The following is a 12,333-nucleotide window of genomic DNA, read 5'->3' on the forward strand; positions in this document are numbered from 1 at the left end:
GTTCAGAGAAGAAGCCATATTTGTAATAACAAATAATGAAACATCTCTAATAATGTCCAACACCCAAATGGATAAACAAACTGTGGTATTTCCATATAATGGAATACTTGTAGCAGTAAAAGGGAATGAACTTTTGATACATGCCACATTAACGGATCTCAGTATGCTGAGGATCAGAAAAAAAATTAGTATGTATTCTTTGATTGAATTTATGTGAAATTCCAGAAAATGCTAGCTAATATATATTGACAGAAATCAGTAGTTGCCTGGGGACTGGAGGGAGTTAGGAGAGGCAGGAGACAGAGTTTACAGAAGAGTAGGAGCAGGGAATTTATCACATCAAAACATCACATTGATATTTGTCCCTTGGAGGGGGGTGTGTATGAAAGGAAAGGGCAATGAAGTAGGATAACCCAGGATGCCTCTCAGTTACACACAAAATTTCAGTTATTAGAGCAGTGATCACTCATTCCAATTGAGTAACGTATAAATTACACACACACAAAAAAAAAATTATACACCTTTCTATATGTGTAAAACATTTAGAAATTCCATGGAAAATCATGAAAATTATATATCTAATTCATTTAAACAACTGCAACTATAGAGTTATACTTCCAGCCAGGGATTCATTCAGTTTTAGAGATGGATGAAGTACTGTAATCATCAACTGTGAACTTCTCAGTTTATATGGAGAATAGTGAAAGGACTTGCCTCAGGTCAAATAGGATTCTAGGTGCCAGACTATTCTGATTCTGCTTTGACTCTGCGGGCCATTATGGTAACCATGCCTGCCTTACCTTTGGAGGTTGGGTGACAGCACTTGGCCCCTGCTACTTGCTCCCATTGCCTTTAGGTTCCCAGTTCAGTGGCTGCAGTTCCCACTATAAGTTCTCATCTACAGAGAAGAGTGATCATGGAGCTCTTCAAGGATGCTGGGGCTCCCCTCATACATTCATTTATCACAGCTGTGGTGAAAGGTGTGTCCTGAGGACCCTTTCAGGGAGGGTGAGCAGGTTTTGAATAACAAATGCACTTTAAAACTCCAATGTCCCCAAGCCTTTGAATCCTTTCTTCTACAGAAAACCAAGGTCATTTCTAGTTTACTTGTTGTTGGCCACATTTTGGTTCACGTGTTAGCTGACCATCCAAACCAGCTCTTAGAACCCTTTATAACTCTCCAAGCTGTAACAATAAGTGCAGAATCTCTGCTTAGTGGATCAGTAAAGTCACCCTGGTCCAAATTTATGTTCCTTCCACTGTTGTCCTACACCTTTAACATCCAACCCGACCCATGCCTCCCTACTTATGTCTGTATAGATTAGAAAAATCTAGTAGCTCTTTTGGAGTACAGCACACCTTCTCATGGGTTACACTTTTTACTTCACCTTAAGAGGCCTAGTGAGACTTGAGTCTTGTTATAGATGTAGAAGCATGAGGGGAGAGGGTGGGGGTCCTGTGGAGCATCAGCAGTGTCTTTCAAGGACATTTCCTCAGGGGAGGCCATTACACTTTGCTCTGGCAATTCAGGGTTAATTTCCTCAGACTTGGGTGGGGAGGCTGTTTCTACAGGGTTTGGAGAGGCTGCTTCCACTGGTGAAGATGACTCATGAGTATTTAGGGGCTCGATGTTCCCAGCTTCATCACTGTCTTCCCACATATTCCCATCTCAACATTCAGGATCCCATTCCTTCCCATTCAATGCCTTCACTTTAATGGTAGTTACACAGTGAGGTTGGGAATCCAATTTGCATTGTAATTCAGCCACCCACAAAGAAATTCTGCGTTTTGTTTTCAGCAAGCTCAGCCTCCAGGCTCCAGAAAACTGGGCAAACATAGAAGCTTTAAGGTCTTTTGTGTAGTGTTTGAGCAGGGAATTGAAATATCTGAGCTCATCCTTTTCCTGTCTCACTTTGTTCAGTGTCATTAGGAGCAACTGGACATTCTCATGATATTCTTGAGTTTGACAAAAATGTCTGAAGGTATCATATACATGGTCACTCAGTTCCTTGCATCTTATAAGTATTTGCTTAAGAGTATCCAATGATGAGACTTTGTGTATTTCTATTGCCACATCACACCATGGACTCTCAGGGTGCAAATTTACTGCTGGAGATACAGTCATTAGTGCTTTTAAATATAATCATATTTGAGAGCTAAATCTAGAACCAATTCAGAAAATTCATTCTTAAGATTCTGTTCTTTAGAAACAGCCCTGGTGCCAAAGTTTGCATGAGTCGGTTCTCAGAGAAGCAGAACCAATAACATGCATGAGTGTGTGTGTGTGTGTGTGTGTGTGTGTGTGTGTGTGTGTGTGTGTGTGTAAAGGGGGAGAGACAGAGACAGAGAGAGAGGGATTTATTTCAAGGAATTGGCTCATATGATTATGGAGACTGGCAAGTCCAAAATCTATAGGATGTGCTCACAGACTAGCTACTGAAGGGAGAGCCAAGGCTGCAGTTTAAATCCAAAGGTGGTCAAGCTGGAGACACAGAGAAGAGCCAGTGTTGCAGATCAAGTCCATAGGTCATCTGCAGCAGAATCCCTTCTTGCTCAGGGGAGATAATTTTTTGTTTTGTTTTGTTCTGGCTTTCAGTGGATTGAATAAGGCCCACCCTCATTATACATGGCAACTTACCTAAAGTCCATGGATTTAAAACTTATCCTCATTCAAAAGCACCCACACAGAATCACCCATGATAATGATTGATCACATACCTAGGCACCATGGCCCAGCCAAAATGACACATAAAATTAACCATCACACTTTCTTTCAGTCTTTTCTATTTCATTCCCTCTTTATCTCTTTCTCTTTTTAACACAGAGTTGGAAAGATGTATGGAAAGATGTTCTCGGCTTATGGTTTACATAAATTTTCCTTCACTTAAAGTATTCTATGTAATTGCCACCACAACTCTATGAACTAGATAATGAAAGCATTTATATTTTATTGTTACACGCAAGAAGATCACATCTCAGGAAGGCGCCGTGACTTGCTCAAGACTAAACAGACAACAATAGCCCCTTCCAGGAGTCAAACCCAGACCTTCTGAATTAAGATTCCTAGCTATTTCAAATGATGTTTAGCTCCCAAAACCTCAGCTGTGAGTGCACTGAAAATTGCGACACTGCCCATATTTTAAACCACTTATTAACATCATAGTATCCCTGGGTCACCCTGTGTCATTTGCAGGCTATGGGGCAAGGGTCGGCATTCTCAGTTGCATGTTCTAAATCCCCTTTTATTATTTCTGTCTGTATTATGTTAGCTTTGTGTTGCCTTGGACTGTAAGCAGCACTCAAGAGAGCCTGGAATTGATGGTGTGGTTATAGCAGGAGCAAGATGGATAAGGTTCTTCTTTCCATTTAGCCATTTGACCTTTCAAACTGGAACCACCAGTGATTTGGAAAGAAAAGAGGACCTGAAGCATTTTCATCCTCTCATAAGACTGCCAATTTGTTTGCTCTTTAGCTTAGACAATGTGATTTATTACCTTTCATCATGAGCCTAGATGGACTATGCTGTCTTGGGTTCAGCCCCATTTTGTGGCTGAAGCAGCAGAGATTTTACTTTTAAATGATAAGCCCATGGATCAGACGGTATACCTTATACCTGAATTAACCTCCAGCTCTTAAATAATAAAACTTAAACAATATCCTTCACAGGATGGATGAAGTGCAAAATAAAGAAAAAGAGATAAACAGAACCTGATGATTTCAATAAAAATAATACAAGGGGCTCAGCAAATTAAACCGTAAGCTCGAACAAGCAATTCATATCATATTAATTTTTTCACAATGCCTTTCTTCTTGCATAAAATACACCCAAACCAGGAAGGTAACTGATCTCCATGATGGTTCCAAAGCACTTTCCTGTCTATCATGAAAACAACAACAGGATACTCAAGAGGACATAGTCAGTCCAACTCAGTGAATTTATGTTGTGCCTGGCAATGTGCTACCAACTGTAAGGAATTCAAGGATGAAAAAGAGCCATAGGTTTAATGCACAAGCACACATGTGCGGTGGCCATTTATACGGCCAGCCCTGTTCCAGGCATCATGTTACCTGGAAAGAAAACTGAGAGGAAAAAAAAAATCATCAGTGGCCTTAGAATTCAGTTGGGAATAATAGTGAGACAGAAAACCTTACACATAGGAAAGCAGAGTAGCCATTAATCATAGGCTATAAGTGCAACTAGGTTTCAGAGAAGAATGACAAGGAGGTGGACTGGTGCATTTAAAATGGGGGTGGTAGAGGATTGCAAAACTGGGACTAGAAGGGTGAGTAAGAATTATACAGATGGAGGAGAGAAGAAAAAGTATTCCTAAGAGAATGAGGAAAAAGGGAATACATGCACAGAGATGGGAATGGGCATGGCAAATGTGGGAAGCAGCAAGGAGAGTTATCAAGACATGAAAAAAATAACTGTTGCCCTGGCTGGTGTGGCTCAGTTGGTTGGGTGTCCTCCCATGCACCAAAGCTCCCCAGTTTGGTTCTAGGTCAGGGCACATGCCCGGTTTGCGGGCTCGAGATCCCAAGTAGGTGCCGTGCAGAAGGCAGCTAGCTGATGGAAGTTTCTCTCTCACAGCGATGTCTCAATGTCCTCTCTCTCTCTCTCTCTCTCTCTCTCTCTCTCTCTCTCTCTCTCTCTCTCATGCTTCTCTCTCTCTATCTCTCTCTCTCTCCCTTTTCTCCCGCCCTCCCTCTCTCTCTCCCTCTCATCAATAAAAAACATTATATAAACATATACAAGTATGTATATGAAAGAACTATTGAAGGCATCATAGAAGTGGCCTCATGGGGCCACGAAGGAACAGTGGACTAGGAATCAGAGGGCCCTCAGGTCCAGAGGTATCATCCTAGCCTTGCACTTATTATGTGGGTGGCCTTGGTTAGGTCAATTAGCTGCTCCCTGCCCTGCTGCCCTGGCTTACTCTGTCATGTGAGGATACTGACATTAGCCTGCTGCTCTAACTCTTGCTGAGAAAACAATAAGAGCTGATGCCTGAAGAAGCGTGTGTGGTTTTTTTTGTTTGTTTGTTTTTGTTTATTTTTTTAAGAGTGAAATAAAAATCAAGTCCCTTTCTTCCATTTTCTATTACATCAGCATGGTGAAGAAATGGTTCCTGGGTGTATAGTAAGTAGGGTTTTCTCTCTATTGGGCTGTAGGCAGGGTATTGTGTGTGTGTGTGTGTGTGTGTGTGTGTGTGTGTGTGTGTAAGGAGGAGAGAGGGGGTACTGATTAATTGACATGAAGGCAATTTTTTGCCTGGGAGAGTGACAGGCCCGGGTGTCTGGACACGGGGGAGACAGGTCTGCCTTGCAGGAGGTATTTCTTTGGTCCCCTGCTGGGTTGTATGAGACCATTGCCTCTCTGAAAGAGGTCACTGGTCTCTGACATCAGATGAAACAGGTGACAAAACTATACATGAAGATCAGTGAGATGTGGTGGAAAGAGACCTGAACCTGGAGTGAAACTTACCTGAGATAAGTTTAAGGGTCCACCCTATACTAAATATTTGAATGTAAGCAAGCAACTTCCTGTCTCTGGGCCCGGGCCCTCATCTGTCAAACGGAAGCAAAAACAGTACCTGTCCCACTTCCTTATAGAGTGGGTTTTGATAACGATCAAATGCACAACATGTGAGATCTTTCTATAAACTCTAAAATGGCAGGACAACACCGCTTATTTTTCTTGTCAATAAATGAAAACTGAGTTTTATGATCAGTTATAATCTACTATTTCAGTGTGCTCTATCCTCACCTGGGAAAGGCTATATTTCAGAAAGCTAGCTATACCTTAGCACAGTATCCTGTGCTGACATTGGTTCAGAATAGGAATCAAATAAAACACACTCCCACGTAGGCTTTGGGAAGCCTGCTTGCAGGTACTCTGGCTGCACAGTTGGAAGGAGGCCCTTGGGCAGTGGATAGCCATTCTTCCCGGGTTCTTCCCTGCCACAATGAGATGAACCACAGCAAAGAACTCAGGCAGGGTCAAGGCTCCATCACAGTCAGCATCACTAAGTTCCCATATATAAGATACTGAAGTTAGGCTGAAGTATGAGGGTTTCTATATAATTAAATCTGAAGACCAATTCAGGATGAAGATCAGACAGCTATTTGAAAAAAAAAAAAAAAAGTTTGTATCTGCAGTTAAACACAAGGGAGAATTGCCTGAACTCTGTTTCACTCTGTGTGATCATTTGCTTCATGTAGGCAAGAACACAGAGTTCAACAGGGTTTTCAGAATATTCTAGTTACAAAGGTGTTCCTACTCAGAGTCCCTGCTTTAGAAATCTAGCATCAGTCTAGAATATAAACCTGCACCAGTTTAATGTCTTCTCAGTACTAGAGTTCTAGCCCTGGCAGGTTTCCTCTGCCTCTCTGCAGGAAAACAAAAACAACAACAACAACAAAATGAAACAGTGGGCTTCTTTGATTGGGCGTTCATTTCATGTGGTTGTCATTTACAGTAAATGCGGTTGTCTCGAATTACACAAAATGCCTCACTCACAAAGAGGGCACACAAGGGGTTGGAAGAGAACCTGGGTTTTTCCAGAGAGTACGTAGGGAGTGCCCTTAGAAGGCTGTGGATCTCCCCAGCCAAGGTAGAGGGATGTAAAGTGGGTCCTCTCTTCAAGTCCACTCAAGCAAGCAAGAGGGTCTTCAAGAAGACCACTCCCTAGAGCTCGTGTGTGCTCCTTCTCTACTAGGGACCAACCAAGAAGCACTGTGACGTGGCGCCAGGAGCACGTGGCAGAGCTCATATGCCCCGCCCCCTAGCTAGAGGCTGGCCTGGAGCCCCATTGAGACGTCACCCCTTGCAGCCCGGTTCTTCCGGGTCCTGTTTCCTAGGAGACGCTACAGACCTCTCCCAAGAGCCTCAGTGCCAAGCCAGAGAGTCCTCAGCCCTAACCCAGACCCTCCCAGAGCAAGGCTTCCGCCTCCAGAACCACCCCCACCCCAACCCCGCCCCCCATCCCCACCCCACCTGCCCAACTACCTAGGAGCAGATTTCCCTGGGACTCTAGGAGCAAGAAGAGAAAGGAAGGCCTCATGAGTGAGGCAGGAGAGGCCACCCTCACGGAGATGGCCGCCTCCATCTCCCCCCAAGCCGTCTCCCCCGAAGCTGGGCAGAAAGATCTGTCGTCCTTGGGAGGCGGAGATTCTGTCCAAGCCCTAGTCACCAGCCACTTCAGCGGAGACTCCGTCCCCGAGGCCACCGTGGCAGCTGGCACCAAGGAAAAGGCGCCCAAGAAAGTCATCGCCAAGAGGGTGAGTGGATCCGTCAAGTGGTTCAATGTAAAGAACGGGTACGGTTTCATCAGCAGGCATGACACCCAGGAAGATGTCTTCGTTCACCAGACGGCCATCACCCGGAACAACCCCCACAAGTACCAACGCAGCGTGGGCGAAGGCGAGACCGTCGAGTTCGATGTGGTGCAGGGCAAGCAGGGCATCGAGGCTGCGAACGTGACCGGGCCAGGCGGCGCCCCAGTAGAGGGCAGCCGCTTTGCTGCAAACCGCCCCCGCTTCCGCCGTGGCTTCTACACCCGCCATCGCGCGCCACAGCATCACAGTGCCAGGGGCCCTGAGGGGGACGTCTATGACTACGACTATGACTACCACTACAACTACGACTACTACTACGACTACTACGACTACTACGACTACTACCACTACTACGGCTACTACGGCTACTATGACTACCACTACCAGGGCAGCAGAGAAGACTTCGCCTTAGCCCAGGGCCAGAGGCGCCGCCTGCCCCGCCGCCCCCAAGACCAAAGGCTGAGGCGCTTTCCGCCCTTCCGCAGGGCGGGGGCTGTGACCCGCCGCCCTTCCACCTTCGCTCCCGCCAGTGGCCCACGGGCCGCCCAGCTGCCTGGGTCTGCACCAGCCGCCAGGCCCGAGAGCTCACCACCACGCCGCGGTCCTGGCCCTAGCTACCGCTTGAGTCGCCCTAGGGGCCGAGGCATTGCCCCTGGTCCGAAGTCGTCTGAGCAGATGGAAGCAGAAAACAAGGAGAGTGGGAGCGATGCAGGCTCTGCAGCCCGCAGCTCCAACAACCCCCTCCACCGCCCACAGCAGCCGCCTGGTGCCCAGGACCAGAGCCCTGAAGGAGGAGAGGAGGAGACCGGGAAGGGGAAGGGCCCTGCTGGAAAACCCGCTTGCCTTGCCAATCAGAGCAGCGCCTCAGAGGAGGATGCCACAGTTGCAGATGCCACCTCTGCTGCACAGGCCCAGTGACACTCCTGCCCCCTCCCAGGGACTCCCTGGCCTGGGCTGCAGGTGATGTCCTCTTGAGGTGCCCTTTGGCGCTACACAGTCCAAACATCCATATTGACTGTCAGGTTTATGCCCTGAGAAAAAGACACAGCCCTTCCCCAAGGTTTCAAGATAAACGACAAGATCTGTATATTTCTGAACTCCCTCTTACCATCTGCCTTGGCAGTTTCTGTACACACATGCACTCCCCCACCCCCCCACACACACACCTGTATCCATTCTTTTAAAATATCTGACCAGGATCACAACTGAATTAGATGGAGCACTTAAAAATGTTCTTTCTAATGCAAAAACAAAGATGATCTGATATTGAAGATTACCTGACATTGTGTGATATTACTTAACTGGATGATCATTTCCTCAATAAATCATTTCATGTTCATTTTATCTGTTATCGCCGTTGTCTGATTTTTTTTTTAAAGCCTGCCAGCACATACTTATACTGAAACAGTCCTTTCAGTCCTTTTATCAGAACCAATTTTAGCAAACATCATACCTGTCACTCTTTTTACAAGTCACAAACTTAAGGCTAATTCTGGGCTTATGGATTGAACTTCTCGGGATATTCTAAAGGATTAGAAATGGCCCCATCACTTTCTTTTTCACCACCCCTTCCCACCCTGCATTTGAGCAGTAAGTCTGGAGGGCCACCTACCCACACTTAATGCTTAGGTACTCTCTGAGGCAAAACATGGAAAAACTGAGCAAAACATCATGACGAGCAAAACAATTTGGCTCTCTCGAAACAGAATTTGCTTCCTCTGTATTTTTTTTCTTTCCATGGATTTGACCTAATACCATTTAAGTATTTGAAAGAAAATGGGCCATGAAGGGCTAGAGGGTGGGAGAAATGGGGAGATGTTGGTCAAAAGGTACCTAATCTACAGCATGGTGACTTAAAGATATTCCTTGGTATACTGGAAAGTTGCACTGAGAGTACAGCTTTAGTGTTCTCAACATGACAACAACAACAAAATGGTAATTGTGTGAGGTGTCAGATGTGTTAATTATCCTTATCTTGGTAAACATTTCAGAATAAATACATGCATCAAATCATCACATGATACATCTTAAATTTACATTATATTAAATGTCAATTATATCCTAACTAGAGGCCCAGTGCATGAAATTAGTGCACAAGTAGGGTCCCTAGGCCTAGCCTGTGATCAGGGCCGATCGGGGCCTTCCAGCTGCTGGCCAGGGCCTTCCTTCCCCAGCTGCCAGCCGGGGCCTTCCTTCATTCTGCACCGCCCCCTGGTGGTCAGCACACATCATAGCAAGCGGTCGAACTCCTGGTCAGTCAAACTCTGGAGGGGACAATTTGCATATTAGCCTTTTATTATATAAGGATAAAGATGTGGGGGTGGGGGGGACTAAAGAACAAAGTGGGCATGGATGCAGGTATAATTATTATTGTGCGTACCCATAGAACTGAAGAGAAACATCTAGTCCAGCCGTGGGCAAACTACGGCCCGCGGGCCGGATCCGGCCCATTCGGCTGTTCTATCCGGCCCACGGAGCCGAAAGAGTGGAGGGTTCTCTTGCTCTCCCCTCCGCTCCTTCACCAGCAGCAGTGTTAACATGGCAACGTCGGGAAACACGACCGCAGCTCCTTCTTCTGAGTGGGCGGATTTATATCCGCCCATTCAGTAGAAGGAACAACCTCTCAATCTTCCAGAGGCTCCTTGTAATGCCCGCGGACGTGTCCCCCGACATCACCCTGGGAATGTGTAGACACGTTATGGTGGTGATGTAGAGAGACAGGCCCCTGGAGAGCACAGTGTCAGAGCATTAGACCAACAACACTGTTCCCACTGAAGTTGATGTTTTAAAGACCAAAAACCTTTCAACCCAGTCTACATTGCCATCTACATCTACGTCCCGGGCATAATTTGGAAGTTGCACTAAAGAAAATGTTTAATTTACTGTTTACACATTTTGTTCTTTTCTATTTGTTTTAGTTTTAAATTATTTTATTATATTTAAGTTTAATTTGAAAGGCTTTTGTACCTTTCCTTTGTTAGGCAATTTTATTTTGCCTTTGCCATCTTCAATATAAGGTATGTTATTGTGCTATGATTCCTCCATTTTATGAAGTTTCAAATTATAATAATTAGTGTTTACATTCTTCTTGTTAAAATGTTTGAAATGAATAAAACTATTGAAATAATAATAAAAAAAAAGACCGTACCCTTTTATGTAATGATGTTTACTTTGAATTTATGTTAGTTCACACAAACACTCCATCCATGCTTTTGTTCCGGCCCTCTGGTCCAGTTTAAGAACCCATTGTGGCCCTCGAGTCAAAAAGTTTGCCCACCCCTGATCTAGTCCATAGTTTCCATCTGTGCTTCCTGGTTAAGTCCCTCTAGGGTAGGGGTGGGGGCGGCGGCTGTGGAGGATTCATGGAAGGCTGAGCAAGTGAGGTTTAGCCCACCTCTGGCCCTTTCCCCTCAAAGAGAGAAGTTCTGTCTTCCCTATCCTGGTTTTCATTTGGACATATAGTGGGGTTGGTGGGTAGGAGGCAGGGGTTGGGTTTGCCGGGAGTGGGTGATCAATACATTTGAAACCAACAGGAGTCTTTAAAACCTCATTTTACAAATTAAGGAAATTGGATATCCAATAGCAAAATCAAAGTACTCACTTTACTTTTTAAGTATTTATTTATTTATTTTTATTTATTTTTTTAATCCTCACCCGAGGATATTTTTCCACTGAGTTTTTGAGAGAGTGGAAGAGAGAGGAAAAGACAGAGAAATATCGATGTGAAAGAAACACATCGATTGGTTGTGAGGCGCCTGCAACCTAGGTATGTGCCCTTGACCGGCATCAAATCAGGTACCCACCCTTAGGTCTGCAAACCGACACTCTATCCACTGAGCCAAACCGGCTGGGGTGTACTTTTCTTGTTTTAATGTTGAGACATTTTACACCGCATTATAGACTAGCATAAGAGGTTAGGAGAGGGAGTATTTGATCATTCAGTATGGCTGAATAGCCTCAATCAATTTGAGTAAAAGCAGTAGAGATTACTCATTTAGCAAATATTTGGGTGCCAACCTGTGCCAGACACTTTGCCAGATACTAGGAGTTGCATCATGGCAAAGAAGATGGTTCCTACTCTTGAGGAGCCCAAGGTCTAGTGGAAAGTGAGACGGAACTGGCAATGACTACGGGATGGAGTGAGTGCTCTGCTGAGAGGAAACACAGGTGATCCAGATGATGACAGGGTTGGCACCAGGGATACTTGAATTGAAATTGTAATGTGGACTAAGTAAGTGTTGGGTCCAAGATGGTAGGGTAGGATACAGGGAATATACACCTATATACAGAGCAATTCCTCCTGAACAACAAACGAGAGAAAGACCACATAGAGAAGGGTAGGAGAGACTGAGATGAGGTAATCACGGGAACCTCACCCCAATGGGGAGACCTGTGGTGGAAAGGGATATCACTGAGGGGCTGGTGAGGGCAGACTTGCCTGCTATGAGGCACAGTGATAAAACAGCGATTAAAAGGGCAACTAAACTACACATGAAAATAATCCATTTACTAAACCCCAGGCACCTGCCAAATGAATGTGGGGGGAACTTGCAGGAACTCACTTGGATCTGAGGAGCTGGCACTTGCCATTGTTGATATTCCTCCTCCAGCTAGATAGCACTCCAGCCACCCTGCAAGGCCTCCACAGCAGGACCTCCCCATCCTAGACCACCTTGTTCTGCAAGGGCGGCAGCCAAGGCCAGCTGGCCCACCAGGGCACCCCAGGCTCCCTGCACCCCAGGCCAACTCAACCAGTGACCACTGCAGCCCCAGTCAGCTGAAGCCCAAGCCTGCCAGCCCCCCCCAGAGCCTTGCACCCCAAGGCCAACTCAGGTAGTACCTGCTGCTGTCCCCTTCACCCGGGCCCCCAGTAAGCCCCCTGGAGACTAATACCCCTACCACCTTACCCTGCAAGCCCAGCAGCTGGGCCCCTGGGGAGCCCCAGGAGCCCAGGGACTTTGGATCACCATGCCCCATGTTCCCTGCAGGCCCAGA

General features: G+C 45.8%; 1 protein-coding gene across 1 annotated transcript; it reads left to right on the top strand.

Moving 5' to 3' along the window:
* Positions 1–7,062: 7,062 nt before the first annotated feature.
* On the top strand, positions 7,063–8,256 carry LOC308240106 (uncharacterized protein; the record flags this gene model as incomplete). The annotated part of the gene is made up of 1 exon (XM_080653075.1): positions 7,063–8,256. The coding sequence occupies one exon, from the start codon at positions 7,063–7,065 to the stop codon at positions 8,254–8,256; it is 1,194 nt and encodes a 397-aa protein (XP_080509201.1).
* Between the last annotated feature and the right edge of the window lie 4,077 nt (positions 8,257–12,333).

This window comes from Plecotus auritus (assembly GCF_963455305.1).
Source record: "Plecotus auritus genome assembly, chromosome: X".
In the NCBI taxonomy this organism is placed as follows: Eukaryota; Metazoa; Chordata; class Mammalia; order Chiroptera; family Vespertilionidae; genus Plecotus; species Plecotus auritus.